Raw genomic sequence first — 16726 nt, forward strand, 5'->3', positions numbered from 1 at the left:
GAGGTGTCCCCATGGCAGGGGTGGATTAGGTGACCTTTAAAAGCCCCTGCCCACTCACAGCAGTTGTGATTCCATGATTTCAGAGGGCAAACAGCTGGTGTCAGCTCACAGCCACCACCACAGAAGTCCCTAAAGCATTTCAGGTGAAGGGAGGGAAAGAAAACAGCCAGAACTGGGTTTTTGTCTGAATTTATTGCAGTTCCATCAGCAACATTCATTTGTCAGATGCAATTTGCTCATTCCAACAGTATTTGGACAGCATGGAGCAAACTGCCCCCTCAGAGCCCAGCTCAGCCCCTGGGACTGAATCTGCTGCCCCAAAAATCTGCTCCTCCCTACAGCATTACCTCCCCTCTCAGCCCACCCACTTCCACTGCTTCACCTTCTCCTCATCTCCAAACTTTATTCCCCATAGAGAGCTTTGGAATAATAATCTTTGTTCCCCAGTGGGAGAAATCCTGAAGAGTTAGCAGAGGGATCAGACAGTGACAAGGAGCCTGCAGAGACTCAGAGCCACGTTGACTGCTCCTCTCCTGGAAGTGGAATAGAGCGTGCTCATTAGATAAAAATTACTGGCTGAGTAGCTACAAGGGATTGATAAAGGCCACAAATGCCCCCTCCAAGAAGGATTGGGTGTAGGATTTATTAGTGCATTGAAATGGCATTGCCAGGCACAGGATGAGGCACAACAATCCCAGGGCTGTTACTGGGGGTAAAGCTCCACAATCATGGCGTGTCCCTGGAACAGAGAGAGACAAAACATTACAGGAATGGCTCATTAACAGAGATGAGACTAATTACAGACACAGCATCAAGAACATGAGCCACAGGAGCTGGACATGAGCTCAGGTGGGCAAGAGGCCCCTGGGCTGTGCCAGCTCTGGGGTGGCAGCAGGGCCAGGGCAGTGCCTGTCCCCTGTGCTGGCACTGCTGGGGCACCTCCAGTGCTGGGGCAGCTCTGAACACCCAGATCTGGGGTAACCAGACAGGATTGCAGCAGGATCAGCCCTGTACCATTACCTGCCCTCCTGCAGCACAGGCAGCCACCAGGCCATACTGTCCCCCCTCCTTCTTCAGCCTGTGGGCAGCAGTGATCACCAGGCGACAGCCAGTGGCCCCAAAGGGGTGGCCCAGGGACAGGGAGCCCCCCCAGGTGTTGAATTTGTCCAGGGGAGGAGCTCCAACCTGCAGGGACACAGAGGAACATGCTGAGGGACACATCCCATCCTCATATTATATTATACATCTTTATATTATATTATATATCCTCATATATTATTATACTGGCTGGAAAGGGGTCATGCCACCAAATCCCAACACCAAACCTACAGGATGTCACATCCAGGTGGGTGATGAGGGGATAAAATCACCCCAAAGGAGTTCCTGCCTCAGCTGCAGCCCCTCAGGGAAGCCCAGCACTGTGCAAGGACTGAGCCCTCACACTGCTCCTAATTCCCTCCTCTTGGAGGATCGTGGCTCTGGATCTCCACCTCCTGCTGACAACGGGAATAGCATCCCAAAGAAACTCCATCAACTGGGACTTGCTAACCCCAGCTCAAGGAGCATCACTGCTCCTCACAGGACAGAGCCAGAGCCCAGCTGCTGCCAGGAGGAAGCCCAGGAACCCCAAAGTTTAACTGAACTGGAGAGAAAAGTGGATCCAGATGAGGCCACAGAGCTGCTGCAGGGCTGGAGCCCCTCTGCTCTGGAGCCAGCCTGGGAGAGCTGGGGGGGCTCAGGGGAGAGGAGAAGGGTCCAGGGAGAGCTCAGAGCCCCTGGCAGGGCCTGAAGGGGCTGCAGGAGAGCTGGAGAGGGGACAAAGGGCCTGGAGGGGCAGGACAAGGAGGAAAATGTCCTGACTGTGCCTTACCTTTGACTTCCTGCCCATGTAGTTCTGTGCAAACCAATCTGAATCCATGGCTTTCAGGTTAGCCAGGATCTGCCCCTGCAGGGGAGGAGAGGGTGACATTGGTAATGACCCAAGGCTCCAGGGAACCACCCCAGGTTTAGAGCACTTACAGCAAAAGCCTCGTGGAACTCAAAGACATCGATGTCACTCAGGCTGAGCCCAGCCTTCTCCAGCACTTTGGGAGTGGCATAGGTGGGGCTGAAGGAGGAAAGAAACACAAATCTTGCACCTGTGCTCCCTGTCAGCATCATCCCCCTTCCTCCAGTCACATCTTTCTCTCTGGGCTCGTGGCCCAGCTCTGCCCATCCCTCTCCAAGGCAAGCACAGCCCCCAGAATTATTCTGAGGTGCCCCAGCAATGCTTGAGGTGTTCTTGCCCTCCCATATCCTGAAGGCCTGAAGAGATGCCACATCTTCCCAAAACCACCCCGTGGCAAGAGAAGGCTGTTGAGGGAGCAGAGGCTGTGGGGGGATGCTCCCCATCTCCACCTACCCCAGCAGCAGCTGGTCCTTGGGATCCTGGGACACGTACACGAAATCCCTGTGCAGGAAAAGGGCTGTCAGTGCTGGGAGAGGAGAAGGAAGCAGGAGCAGAGGCCACTGGAGCAGCCCCTCCTACCTCAGGTAGGCCTTTGGTTTGTATCCCATGGCCAGGGCCTTCTCCTCAGACATGATCAGCATGGCCGAGGCTCCATCAGTCTGGAACAGGCAGGAGAAAGCAGAGGGAGGGTGAGGAGGGTGAGGAGGGTGAGGGAGCTGCACACAAGGAGCCCCACAGCCCCCAGAGAGAGCTCTGAGCAGCCCCCAGACACCCCACCAAGAGAGGGGCCAAAGGATGGAGTGGCTGCAGGGTGGGTGATCAGTAATGGTGGCAGCATTTCCTTACAGCCCACAGGCACAATTCCCCCTTCTTGCACCCAGGACAGCCCTGCTAGGCCTGGGACAAGCTGGCCATCCCAAACACTCAGCTGGCCTTCCAGCTCCATCTCAAAAGTGAGAATAATTCCAGAAATCACATGAAAAAAATGAGCATTGTGGGTTTGGCACATCAAATCATGGAGCAGTTTGGGCTGGAAGGAACCTTAAACCTCATCCCTGCCATGGGCAGGGACACCTCCCACTAACCCAGGCTGCTCCAAGTTCTTATATTTTATGGATTCTTCATGGATTTGTGGCTTTGTAGAATATGAAATGTTCAGGTGTAACTTCAGTACTTCTCCAGCTTTCTTTCCTACAGTAAACAAACTCTTATTGATGCAGTCCTAAAATATTGTTTAGTCTTGCCTGTTACTTCTCCAGGGATTTTTATTTTGCACATGATAAAGGTAGGGGAGGAGATGGGGAGAGCTCCCATGGGGCAGAAGCCAGTGGGAAGTTAATTAACTGCTCCTCTAATTGGACAATATTGGCTGGATATTCTGATTGCACTATCTTGTATTAAACAGTACAAATCTAATTCAGAATGTGGATTTTTGCCATATTTTGTACATATTTTTTTATATATTATATAAACAATATCCAAATTCAGCAGATTACAACTGAATTCCAAAATAACTCTGGAAAATCTGGAAACAGATAATATTAAAAACTTATTTCCCAGATTATACCAGCTAAGGGAGGCAGAGGGTCATGGGGACAGCTCTCCCCTGTGGCTGCCAGTGCTGGGAACAGGAATTACCAGGAAGGAGGAGTTGGCTGCTGTGACTGTTCCATAGGGTTTGACAAATGCTGGTTTCAGTTTTCCCATCTGCTCCAAGGAGGATGGACGGATCCCATTATCCTTGGTGACTGTGTCTTTGCCTGGTGGAGGGAAAAAAGTACATGTAAACTACAAAAATCAGCAATGTACAAGGATTTCATCATCAAGAATGCAGGAGGGGAAAAAAAAAAAAAAAAACAGAAAATTGTAAGGTTAAGGACAAGCGTGAAGAGGGAAAAAAGGAAAATGTGTTTGTGGCATCAGGATGCTTAATGTGGCTTAAAATAGCTCTTAAAAATTGAAGTACTTCATTTTTCCTCAGAAGACAGCAAAAACAAAGTGCTGCCATCTGTTTAGTGGAAGGAAAAATTAGCACATGGGAAATCCAGGTGAGAAAAGAATTTAAACTTAGGTTAAAAAGCCTAAATGGAGAACTGGGTTTAAATCAGTTTACATTTATGTGCTGAGTTTGAGGCATAAAGAACACTGGTAAAACCCAAATATATCCATCTACAACTATGCTAACTGCTAAATAAGCTTGTTAAAAAAAAAAAAATCCAATTGTATAATAAAGATCACATGGAATCATGGATCTACAAGGGGAATTTCTCCAGGATGCCAATTAGAGCTCCCAAATGAACAGGTATTGCAGCAAATTCTGGCTCCTAGGGGGGTGAGGGGGACACCAGGACAGCTCAAAGGTTCTCCCAAAACTGTTTCACCTCCCAGTGAGGAGTGTGGTGAACTGGAACCTGCCACATGCCAGCTCTTCCCATGCAGCACCTGAGTTACCAGGCTGGGATTTGGTTTGGTTTGGTGTTGTTGATATTCCAGGGTGTAAAGGTGGTTTTTCTCTTGCCTGGTAGAAAAGCAAGGGGATTCCATGTCCAACTGTCCTGCTTTTCCTTGCTCTGTCACTTCATTATCACAGATGTGAGGTGGGCAAGAAAGAATTTAGATATATAAAGATATGACAGAGGGGGGTAACATGACAGAGGGAAGGGTTAGGTGGGATATTGGGAAGGAATTATTCCCTGGGAAGGTGAGGAAGGGCTGGGATGGAACTCCCAGAGAAGCTGTGGCTGTCCCTGGGAGTGTCCAAGGCCAGGTCAGATGGGGCTTGGAGCAGGCTGGGACAGTGAGAGGTGTCAGAGCTGGCACTGGGTGATCACACATTCAGATACCCCCTTTACTCCCTTTTACAAACAAAACCCTCCACCGGCATCTTGCCAGGGACAAACACACCCTGCTAAAACCCACCCCAACCCCCCAAAACTGCTGCCAGCAGTGAGCAGTGCTGGCTGTGGCCCAGTGGCACTGTCACCTGGCACTTTGAAGGGCACCACATCCTGCAGCAGCCCCTCATCCTGGGCTTTCTTGGCCAGCGAGTGGGAGCGCAGCGCGTACTCGTCCTGCTCCAGGCGGGACACGCCGAAGGCGGCGGCCAGGCGGTCAGCAGAGTGCCCCATGGTCTCACTGGTGGAGAACTCTGCCACAGCTGGCAGCTGCAGGCAAGGAGAGATGAGCACAGGTCAAAAAAACTCCTAGGAGCACACAGAGATGAGCCCCACAGTCAGAGTGCCCCATGGTCTCACTGGTGGAGAACTCTGCCACAGCTGGCAGCTGCAGAGAGGGAGAGATGAGCACAGGTTAAAAAAACCCTTCTGGGAGTACACAGACTGCAGCCAGGGAGGAAAAGTCAGTACAGGTTAAGAAAAACCTCCTGGGAGCACACAGAGCTGAGCCTCAGAGTCACACTCCAGCCTTTCCATGGAGAAATTCCTGCTGATGTCCAACCTGAGCCTGCCCTGAGCCCATTTTCCCTTTCCTGTCCCTGTTCCCTCCAGTCAGAGAGTTAAGGCAGAGTGACCCATGATCTCAGTGGTGGAGAGCTAGGAGCTGCAGGCATGGAAGGAAAATAAGCACAGGTTTGAAAAAAAAAAAAAACCAAAACCCTCCTGGGAGCACATAGGGATGAGCCCCACATCAGAGGGAGGCCCTTTGTTAATTCAGAGCTACACAATTAACACACAGCAACCAAAAGGTGTCAGAGAAACCTTCCCTTTCCAAGATTTTGGAAAAAAATAAAAAAAAAAGAGGGCCAGGCTGCTGTTTACTCCAGGGATTGCAGAACTGTGTTCTCTGCATCACAGAGCTGTGAGAGCAGCTGCCTGTGCATTTAACAGGGAATCCATGACAAAGGGTGAGCAGAACTTTTGGGTTCAGCTCAAACACCACATCCTGGGACCTCAAACCTCCTGTCAGACACCTCCTCATCCAAAAGCAGAGCCCAGAGGTGATTTTGGCTTAGTTTTAGCTCTTCCACAGGAAATCCCTGCATTCATTCAAGTCTGAAATTTTCCTATCTTATGTGGATTTGGGATGTCAGCTCTGCCACATTTGACCTGCACTCACGCTAAAGGCAATGACATGGATACAGTTTCCTTGTGAAGAGCTCAGGGTGGGAAGGAGGGAACTGCTGCCCCTTTCCATTCCAGGACAGAGCAGTGGTTCACTCTGCTCCTGACATCTGTGGATGCTCTTCAGGGGAGCTGAACACATCCAGCCCCTGGCAGGGTTTGGCCAGGAACAGGAATCATAGGGCATATTTAAGATGCATTAATTAAATTCATATATTCCTGCCTAATACTAAAGGGGTTACTTCTATTATCTAGTAAAATTCCTCTGACCCTAGAATTCTTCTGACACTTCAGAATAAATTTTATATTTATGGGGGAAAAAACTCCTAGTTCTGTCATGTGCAGCAAAGTTTGTCCAGGAGTTGCAGAAGGTTTTGCACCAAGTTGGGTTTACATGTGGGAAGAAAAAGCAGAGTCCCAAATGCTGTGAGATGCATTAATTAGTGTTTGAACCCAAAAGGAGAGGAGAGAGATGATTTATGGTGAACCTCAGGAGCCACCTGACCCATCACAAATCCTCTCCACCGAGGCAAAAAAAAAAATTACCTGTTCACACCTTTTAAACACCTAAATACCTGAAAAACAAAAAAATACCTCAGGAGCAAAATAGTCAGGTCGAATTTTGGAAATGAGGGAGAGCTTCTGGCCCAGGGTCTTGGCTCTGTTCAGGGTCAGCATGGTCTTCCTCATCTTCCTGCTGTGGCGGATGGGCACGTCCGACATGAGCTCCACACCACCGGCCACCACCACGTCACACTGGCCAGCTGCAATCATCCCCACACCTGTGGGACAGGGACACTGCCAGAGCAGGGACACTGAGCCCTGCCACAGCCCTGCTCCAGCCCCTCATGTGACACAACAGCAGCTGCTGACACTTGGCTGCCATTTGTCCTTGTCACACAGCCCCGGCGGTTGGAGCTGTGTTTCCATTTTTTAACCCTGCTCAGGTGAAGACAGAGATAAGAAGTTGCTCCTTCTCAGTCAGTCTTGACCTCCCAAATAAACACAGACACTGGGCAGAGATGCTGCTGCAAGCCTACAGCAGACATTCATGTCTGTTCATGTTGTATTTTGCTTTGGCTAAAAAACTTCCACAGAATCCCTGAGGCTGGAAAATCCCTCCCAGCCCATCCAGTCCCATCCCAGAGCCCTGAGTGCCACATGCACCCCCAGGGATGGGCACCCCAAAGCTCCCTGGGCAGCCCCTGCCAAGGCCTGAGCACCCTTTCCATGGAGAAATTCCTGCTGCTGTCCAAGCTGAGCCTGCCCTGGCCCAGCCTGAGCCCATTTCCCTTGTCCTGTCCCACCCCTGGCTGTCCCCTCCTGGCAGGGAGTTGGGCAGAGCCACAAAGTCCCTCCTTTTCTAAATAACTCCATTTTCCTTCCATTCCAGCATTTCTTCAGTTGGCTTTTTACATTCACAAGCAGTGCAAGTTGAATAAAGGCAGTGAAAGAATTCCCAAGCTCCCTGTGAACCCCCCAGCTTGTCCTTCCTGCCCCCATACCTGTGGTCATGGCCTGGTTTGAGGAAATGCAGGCCATGGTGACGGTGTGGGCTGGAGTTTTGTCAGAGAACCCTGCTCCCAAGGCAGCCTACAACAACAAGAGTGGCTGTTAAACCTAAACCTGCCCCCAGGCCAGAGCTGCCCCTGCCCAGCACACCTTGCCAGGTGGAGCTGAAGAATCTCATCCAGTTCATTATGGCAGCAGCTCTTCCCCTCCCCAGACTGGGGAGCAGGAGCTGAGGCTGCTGGTCATGGCTGAACTGAGAACAATCACTGCCCCCTCCACATTTTTTAATAAAGAGACAAACTAATCACACCCCTCACATTTAAAAAAAACACATCAAAAGAGGCTCCAACTACTCAGCATCATTTTTGCTTCACCTCACTGGCAAAGGCAATGTGTGAAAGGGGTGACTTAGACTCAGCACAAGGGAGCAGCAAACTGCAGAGCAGTGACTCATCTGAGCAGCCCAGAGACCTTCCCTACTTGGGATGTGGCCAACTAGTTGAAAGTTCAGCAGTTGTTCCCAAGTTAAAATTACCCTGCAGGCCCATCTGACTGGCAGGTGACCAAAGGCAGGCCCTGCACTCACGAGGCTGAGGCTGCACAGGGAGCCCAGGTTACATCATGCATTTATCCAGGTGCAGAGCACAGCAGAGGCTGCAGGTTAGCAAAGTCTGCCTCTCACATGACTCCAGAGGCTCTGGGGATAATGCAGGAATTGTGTTTTCTGGCTGTTGGAACAAAGGTTCCAAAGCTGCTCTGCTTCAAATCCTGTGGATGGTGTGTCTGAGGATCCAACTCAAATAAATGAATAAATACCACAACAAAGCAAATTCTCACAGCTCACTCTGCTCCTCCAAAGGAGCAGCAATCCTCAACAAAACCTCCCCTTGCAGGGAAGAGTCAGGCAGAGGCTTCACAGCATTGAAATGTGAAAATATGGTAAAAAATTATGCTAGATGGAAACTCTGGCAGATTTCTGGAAGCAGAGAATCACAAAATAATTTTTCTTGTAGTTTAAGGAATTCATTTAACAGACAACTATTTCATACTCTCAAATCATGTATAAACAAACAATAATACTGGGAATCCATATTTAGCAAGGATTTGCTTCAGAGCAGTTGCAGAAATCAGAGCCCCAGGGAAAAGCTGCACAGGACCCACCTCTCTAGCAACATTACTGGTTTTCACCTCCTGGATAACTGTGCCATAAACAATGTAATCAACAACATCCCTTGGGACACTGGTCCGGGTCAGCAGGCCCCTGAGGAGAGGATTAAAACAAAAAGAATTTATATCACATCAATAAAAAACTCTCCAACATCCTGTTTCTGACAGCTGGAATGGAGAACAAGGCAACAACAGAGCCTCAGCTTCTGTCCCCACCTCAGGAGAAATCTCATGTGCACGTGGGCAGTGTAGGTGATTATGGGCTGCAAATAATCCTGGTGATAATTTCACTACAAATCATTATAAAACTTCATTAAAGCAATTACTTTACTCTCCAAACAAACCCACTGCTCATGACCCTCAGAACAGAAAGGTTACAGAATTAGCTCATTATCTTTGTTGTCATTTAATTTCCTCTGTGTTGCCCAGGCTGTTTTCTCCACCAGATGTGAGCACACCTCAACAGCAGCTTTGATCTGATCTCTGTGTCTGGAAAACTACAGCTGGGAATCAAATTCACTACAATTTGTCACCACCACCATCTCTTTGAAACAAATCTACTGAAAGTCATCCACTTAAAGGAGAGAGGCCAGGAAAAATAAAGCACCTGAGCTATTCAGAGCCAAGCCTTGGCTCTGCAACCCTGAAATCTCAGCAGTTTAACAAGAATTTTGAGCCCTTCCAGTGTTCTGTTTACTTACTGCAGTGCTGCTCTGGCTAGGTCATGTGGCATCAGATCAGCATACCTGGAAGGTGAAGAGAAAAGGAAGAAACTCAGAGGTGTGAGGAATTAGTGTAGAATTCTCAGCATAGAAATCAGGACAGAACTCTGCTGTGACAACAGAGGAGCAGCAAGAACAGGGGATGGACCAGAAATGTTCCACTGTGCTTCTGAGCAAACACTTCAAGGAATCACAGGTTGGTTTGGGGTGGAAGAGACACTAAATTTCATCCAGTGCCACCCCTGCCATGGGGACACCTCCCCCTGTCCCAGCTGCTCCCAGTGTCCAGCCTGGCCTTGGGCACTGCCAGGGATCCAGGGGCAGCCACAGCTGCTCTGGGCACCCTGTGCCAGCCCTGCCCACCCTGCCAGGGAACAATTCCTGCCCAGGATCCCACCCATGGGAGCCATTCCCTGGGTCCTGTCCCTCCCTGCCTTGTCCCCAGTCCCTCTGAGCTCTCCTGCAGCCCCTTCAGGCCCTGCCAGGGGCTCTGAGCTCTCCCTGGACCCTTCTCCTCTCCCCTGAGCCCCCCCAGCTCTCCCAGGCTGGCTCCAATCACTGCACTAAACCCACAGAAAAGCAGCAGGGATCAGATAAAGAAATCCCTTCTCCACCCTGACAGTCAGGTGTGGCTCTAGCTCAGCTGTGCACTTGGTGGCACAACAACCCAGCAGGAAGAGCCCAGAGCAGATTCTTGGCCCCTGTCCTGCCAGTTTTGTGAAACTTATTGCTTCATCTTCTATAGATTCTCCTAGTGTTTCCTCCAGACCTGCTCCACAAATCCTTACTCTTCCCAGAATTCCTACACACTTCAAACCACACTTTTGCACTAAATAAACTGGAATAACTGCAGCAGCCCAACTCAGGGCACCTCCTGAGCCTTTATTACCAAGAACAACTCCATTAAAATGAACAAGTGAGGTTTTTCACAGGAAGAGCTGAGGATTCCCCAAGTCAGGGGATGTTTTGTGTGTTTGACTCCTGTGTGATACTCACGAGGTGCCAGACTGCAGGAAGGGAATGCGGACACCCTCCACCACCACCACATTCTTCACCCCAGTTTTACCCAAGGTCTTCTTACTCTTGGCCTGAGCTGTGAAAAGAGAAGTGATGGTGACAAGAATATCAGCAATTTTTATCTAGATCCTGCAAAAATGTCTAGAAAATAAAGCAGATTGTCCTCTTCTTAGTGCATAAGTGAAAGGGAAGGTAGGACACCAGAGTTGGAATCATGGAATGGTTTGGGTGGGAAGGACCCTTAAATCTCATCCAGTGCCACCCCCAGCCATGGCAGGGACACCTCCCACTGTCCCAAGTTGCTCCAAGCTCCATCCAGCCAGGCCTGGAACACTTCCAGGGATGGGGCCTGTGCCTCAGCAGCCTCACAAACAAGAATTTCTTTCTAATGGGAAGAAATTCTCTCCCCAATGAGAGAGGCTCAAGACAAGGGATATCATGATCCTGCATCACTGCACAGGCCAGTGCCAGGATGAAACTCCAGCACTGTCTGGAGATTCCTTCAGGCTCTTCCCAAAGCTCAGGGGATGATGGGGAGCTGCTGTCCAGGCCTGTTCCCAAAAATCCCAAAGCATGAGTCACCTGAGCAACCCCCACAGTGAACCCAGAGCATGGATCACCCCAACCACTCACTGTGGACTGTGACTAAAACTGGGAATGGCTGCTGGGAACCAGAGGCAGACTGGGAATGGCTGCTGGAGCCAGGCCACTCAGAGAATAAGAGAACTCTGCTGCAAACACTGGTTTGCCTGAAGATTTTCTTGCTTGCAGCTTTTCAGGAACACCTGAAACACTCTGCATTCTGCACCATTGCTAAGATTTAAGTGGAACAAGACTCTGGGAAAGGGAGGCAGCTTCCAAAAGAGCATTGTCTAGCACAGATCCACTGATTCCTGAGGTTTTCCCCTCACCACAGACCCACTGATTCCTGAGGTTTTCCCCTTACCTTGAGCTTGGAACTGTGAGGAGCAGCTGAACGATCGAGCAACTGGAAAACAACAAAGGGAGAAAAATGACAAAAAAATGTCAAGAACAGTTCTAATCTCTGCAAGAAGGGTTAAAAAAAGCAAATAATGTCACTGCAAGACACCTCTGGGATATTGGGTGGTTTATTCTGTTCAGAAACTTGACACACTTGCTGTTAACTCAAGACTCCTCCCCATACGATGAGGAGGAGAGACAAACAAAGCAACAACATAATTAGGGATTAAAAAACAAACATTCTCAGCATTTTAAAGGTGAGAACAGGGCAATTGAGACCCAGCATCCACTCCAAACCCAGCAGTCCAACCAGTGAAAGCCAAAGGTACTCACAGGCCCCAGCAGCCCAGGCTGAGGACACGGGGAGGCTCCGCAGGGCAGAGCTCAGCATGGAACTCATTCTGGAGTCTAGGGAGAGGCTGGGCTCAGTCCAAGCTGCTCTGTATGGAGCAATCCCAAGGGAAGTGACCTGCCTGCCTCACACAGAGCCAGGAAGTGAGGGGCAGACACCCCAAGGGCAGCAGCAGCAGCACAGGGAATCACCTCCCACCAGGCAGAGTCCGAGCAGGAGGAGCCTGGCTTGTGGATGTGGCTGTGAATAAATAGTGCCCAGTGAGCTTCTCAATTCCCTCCCAGGAACTGCTCCACCACTTTCCCACTGGAAAATTGTCCCAGTGCCCAGGCAGCCCTGCTGCCAGCAGCACCTCCTGATGCAGTGTCCTTGGCACCCCTGCCCCCTGTTAACCCCTGCTGCCAGCCTGAGGAACTTCTGCTGTGCATCCCCGAGGCAAACAGAGCCAGTTCATGTCCTTCACCCCCAAAAATCTCTCTGCAGCTTCCCCAAAGCTCATTCCCAAATCGTGTTTCCCTATAAACAAACCCTCATTTGCAGGTGTTATTGCCCAGGGCTCAGGATGGCTCTCCCAGCTCTTTGGTTGATCCATGCTAAAGTTCATCTCCCTCTGTCACAATTTGGGGGTTCAAATCCCAGCACTTTCTCTCTCAAGCACAAAGTTTTTCCATGGAGGGCCACAGGAGCACCCACAGTCCCAAACCCAGCCCTCTACATCTCCCAAAACTCAGCACAAGCTGCCAGTCAGCCCCTTGACACCTCCCAGCTGCAGCATTCCTCCACTCCCAGCTCACAAACCAGAGCCAGGCTCCTCCTACCAACAATGGTGCCCAAACCAAACCTTTCCAAGGCATCCTGCTCCTCCTTCTCCACCAAGCTCCCTCCCCACACCTGATTGAGGCTTTTCCCTAAATTTTCCCTGCCCAGCTGACTAAAGTTTCTCCCTCCTTCTTCTGCCCCCCAGAACATCCCAAACCTCCTCATTTTCATCAGCCAGGGCCCCCCTAGCACCCCAAATCACAAGGGCAGAGCCTGCAGGATTTGCCTGGATTCCACAGCTCAGCTGCACCCTGTGATCCTCCCGGATTTCTTCCAGCTCGGGATAATCCACAACTCCGTGAACAGCCATTATTCCCTTCCTGTTTCCACACTCCCCTGACATTTCAAACCCAGCACCGCCCCCCTGCTACACCCCAAACACACAAATGTTTCTCTGAGGCGCCCCCAAAACCCCCTCACCCAGCCGGGACCGGCCCCTTAATTGCTTCATCCACCCGGGACCGACCCCCTGGGTTCTTCTCACCGTTTCCCAGCCCGCTCCATCCATCCGGGACTGACCCCCCGGCTCCTCTCACTGCTCCCCATCCATCTGGGACTGACCCCCCGGCTCCTCTCACTGCTCCCCATCCATCTGGGACTGACCCCCCGGCTCCCCTCACTGCTCCCCATCCATCTGGGACTGACCCCCCGGCTCCCCTCACTGCTCCCCATCCATCTGGGACTGACCCCCCGGCTCCCCTCACTGCTCCCCATCCATCTAGGACTGACCCCCCGGCTCCTCTCACTGCTCCCCCTCCATCCAAAACCAGCCCCCGGCTCCCCTCACTGCTCCCCATCCATCTATAACGAGCCCCCGGCTCCCCTCACTGCTGTCCCGTCCATCTGGGACCGATCCCCGCACTCCCTTCATCTTTCCCTCGCGCATCGAGCGCCGACCCCCGATCCTCTGCTCCACCCCCGAGTCGCCTACCCCTAACCCGGTTACCCGGGACCGACTCCCGACTCCTCTCACCCTTCCCGCAGCCCAGGAGCGAGTCGGTGACCGCCCCGTCCCCTCCCGTCAGCGCGGCCGCTGCCCCCGCTCACCTCGGCCCTCACCCGTCTCTGCCGCCGCGAGCGCCGCCACTCAGCAAGGGCCCCGCGCCTCCTCCACCCTCCGGGCTGCCCACTGCACGCCTGATCCGCACAGCCCCCTCCACAGCCGGTCCGCAGCCTCTCCCCGGCTTCTCCCGCACTCCGCTCCCGCTCGGTGCGGGTTGAAAACAGCCGAGGGCATCGCGAAGAGCTGTGACACAGCGGTTATCACCGTGCTGGAGACGGTGAGATGCGCAGGCAGCGCGGCGGGCAGCACAGGCGGGGCGGTGTGGGCGGGGCGGGCGCGCTCAGGCCCCCGGCGGCCTCTCCCTCATTCGACCTCGGCGAAGATGGCGGCGGCGGTGCGGGCTATCGGCAGCCTCGGGCGCCTCCCGGCCGCCGCCAGGGCCGGCCCGACGAGGCACACCGCGCCCCGCGGTGAGCCAGGGGACGGCGGGGAGCGGGAGCGGCCGGCGTGCGGTGTCCCCCGCGTGAGGGCAGCGCTGAGGGGTGGGGAACGGACATACTGGAGGAGCGCTGAGGGGACGTTGAGGGGAGGGGGGGAGCACTGACAGGCAGGGGGACAGTGAAGGGTCGGGGGAGCACTGAGGGCTGGCGGGGAATGGGGACGGTGAGGAGGCGCTGAGAGGTGAGGGCGGAGGGGACACTGAGGGTGCGAGGGGCCCTGAAGGATCGGGAAACACCGAGAGGGCGGAAAGCGGGCGAGGATGAGGAACAGGGGGGGACACAGAGGATTTCCTGCTGCTGTGGCTGTGGCAGGGCTTGGGGGTGTCCCGAAGGGCTCTGAGAAATGGGGAAAGCTCGATGAGAGCCGGCACTGGGGGGTCCCCGGGGGAGCTGGGGGGTGGGAGATGCCCCCGTGTGTGGCTGTGCCCCATGTCAGGGGTTTAGCCTGGCAGACACCTGCAGGTCCCCAAGGTCTGTCCCTTCATGTCCTGGGGTCTCTGAGGGGGGACACCCTGCCATGCCACTCCTTGCACAGGGTCACATTCACCTCAGGATGTCCCTGCACGTGAGCTGAGCCACAGGGAGAGAGTGTCCTTGTCCCCTGACACTTGTGCCTGTCCCCAGTGCCAGCTCTGGGTGTCCCCGTGTCCTTGGGGATCCTGTGGCTGCCCTCCAGGTGTATTCATGGCAAGGGCTATCCCTGTAATCCCTCTTGGCTGGGGGAATTGGGATTGTTCAGCCTGGGGAGAGCTCAGAGCCCCTGGCAGGGCCTGAAGGGGCTGCAGGAGAGCTCAGAGGGACTGGGGACAAGGCAGGGAGGGACAGGACCCAGGGAATGGCTCCCATGGGTGGGATCCTGGGCAGGAATTGTTCCCTGGCAGGGTGGGCAGGGCTGGCACAGGGTGCCCAGAGCAGCTGTGGCTGCCCCTGGATCCCTGGCAGTGCCCAAGGCCAGGCTGGACACTGGGGACAGTGGGAGGTGTCCCCATGGTAGGGGTGGCACTGGGTGGGTTTTGAGCTCCCTTCCCACCTAAACCATCCCAGGATTCAGTGATTCTGTGATTTTGTGTGAAACTTGTCCCCTCCCAGCTCGGGCAGGGCTGTGGCTCTCTCCTGCCTGTTCACACAGCTGGCTGGGAGCTTCCTGGCTACCAAGGCAGTGAGTCCCAGGAGCCCTGGAAGTTCTGGAAACTCATATTTGAGCACTTTAAAGGGCCTCAGAGTCTGGTGTGGATGTTGACCCAAAATCCAGCTGTGTTTTATTTAAACCCAAACCCAGCAGTGCTGGCTTCAGAGTGGACTCAGGGCTCTGAGAACTTTTCCAGTGAGAGCAATTCAATGATTTTGGGATCACAGCCATGCTCCTGCAGCCTTGGAGCAGCTTTGTATGTGACAGATTGCTGCAATCACTGATGAGGACACTTGTGGCAACTCCAGGGAGTTCTCAGCCTCTTACTGCCTGGAATTCTTGTTCTGCCTGCTAAAACTCTTCACAACAAACAGCCCTGGAGCTGCTCTGGGGACGCTGTCACTTTTCATAATTAATTAATAGCCATGTTCTGCCTTGCAAAGCATTAGGAAAGTGATGCAAAACTCTGGGGCAGCCCTAAAGGCAGGGAGCAGCCAGGTGAGCTCCAGGGCTGGCTGTACCTGCTGGGCCACATGCAGGTCCCTGCAGAGGGTTGGGAAGCTCAGTGTGCCAGGAGCTTCCCATCTCCCAGCTCCCTGCTCAGGTGGCCTGAGCTTCATCCCATCTGTCCTGCTGGGGATTGGGCTGCTCCAGCACTGGAAAAAAGCTTTTTCCTTGAGCCAGCAGCCATGGAGGCTGTTCCCAGTTCCAGTGGTGTGCCACATCCTGGTGAGTGGAAGGGAGGGAAGGGGAAGTGCTGGGCAGGGAAGCAGCTGAGGTAAAAGAGGGGAAGGAGAAAGTGGGAAGGAGCAGGCTGGGCTGTGGGGAGGGTGCTGTCCATTCTCTGGAATTCTCTCAGTCCTGGGGGCACCTGAAGTGGTGGTGTCCAGTCTTTGAGCTGGAGTGAGACTGGAAGTGATTTTCAGGGCTTTATTCTGGAATGAAGGGTGGGATATGCTGGAAGTCTGAAGCTGAGCTTCTGCTGCCTGCAGCATTTTGGAGGATTTTTCTGGCTCTGGTCTTAGCACATTTCCATTGCAGTGCTGGAGGGATCCACACCTAAAGCAGATGTGCAGGAGCAAGGAGCTGCTTTTGCTTCCTGGCAAAAGAGATTTTCCACAAATAATCTGGGCTTAAACTAAACCATTGTCAGGCTGCAGAAACCTCATTCCAGTGTTAGCCAACTGGTACAGCACCTCTCCCAAAAGAGTTTCTATTCAAGTGGAGTGAGATTTGTCCAGTCATGCCTTGATTCATTTTTTTTTCCTATTTCATCTATTTTTTTTGTGAGTGTGGAAAGGCAGAGTGGAATTGAAGGCTGAAGGTTTTCATGGAAGGAATCTGTTTGGGAACTGATATGGGAAAGGAAAGAGTAAAAAACATGGATTGTCAAACTGGTTTAGCTGGGAGGGATCTTAAAACTCATCTTGTTGCACACCCCTGCCATGGGCAGGGAAACCTTCCAGTATCCCAGCTGGCTGCAAGGATTGAATTAAT

General features: G+C 52.6%; 1 protein-coding gene across 3 annotated transcripts; it reads right to left on the minus strand.

Annotated features, from left to right (window-relative positions):
• Positions 1-175: 175 nt before the first annotated feature.
• Positions 176-13783, minus strand: HADHB (hydroxyacyl-CoA dehydrogenase trifunctional multienzyme complex subunit beta). Of its 3 annotated transcripts, none has more exons than XM_079298322.1 (16): positions 13645-13783; positions 11760-12018; positions 11392-11433; positions 10425-10521; positions 9408-9452; positions 8701-8800; positions 7533-7620; positions 6622-6809; positions 4932-5112; positions 3587-3708; positions 2528-2607; positions 2402-2449; positions 2020-2107; positions 1871-1945; positions 1021-1185; positions 176-739 (listed from the first exon to the last, which is right to left on the minus strand). In XM_079298322.1, exons 2-16 carry the CDS (start codon positions 11824-11826, stop codon positions 704-706), a joined length of 1422 nt encoding a protein of 473 aa, XP_079154448.1. In that variant the 5' UTR covers positions 11827-12018; positions 13645-13783; the 3' UTR covers positions 176-703. The 3 variants fall into 3 exon arrangements, with proteins under 3 accessions (XP_079154448.1, XP_079154450.1, XP_079154449.1); XM_079298324.1 differs by having other exon boundaries at positions 13657-13781; XM_079298323.1 differs by having other exon boundaries at positions 13571-13650.
• Between the last annotated feature and the right edge of the window lie 2943 nt (positions 13784-16726).

The sequence above is a fragment of the Erithacus rubecula genome (assembly GCF_903797595.1).
Source record: "Erithacus rubecula genome assembly, chromosome: 2".
In the NCBI taxonomy this organism is placed as follows: domain Eukaryota; kingdom Metazoa; phylum Chordata; class Aves; order Passeriformes; family Muscicapidae; genus Erithacus; species Erithacus rubecula.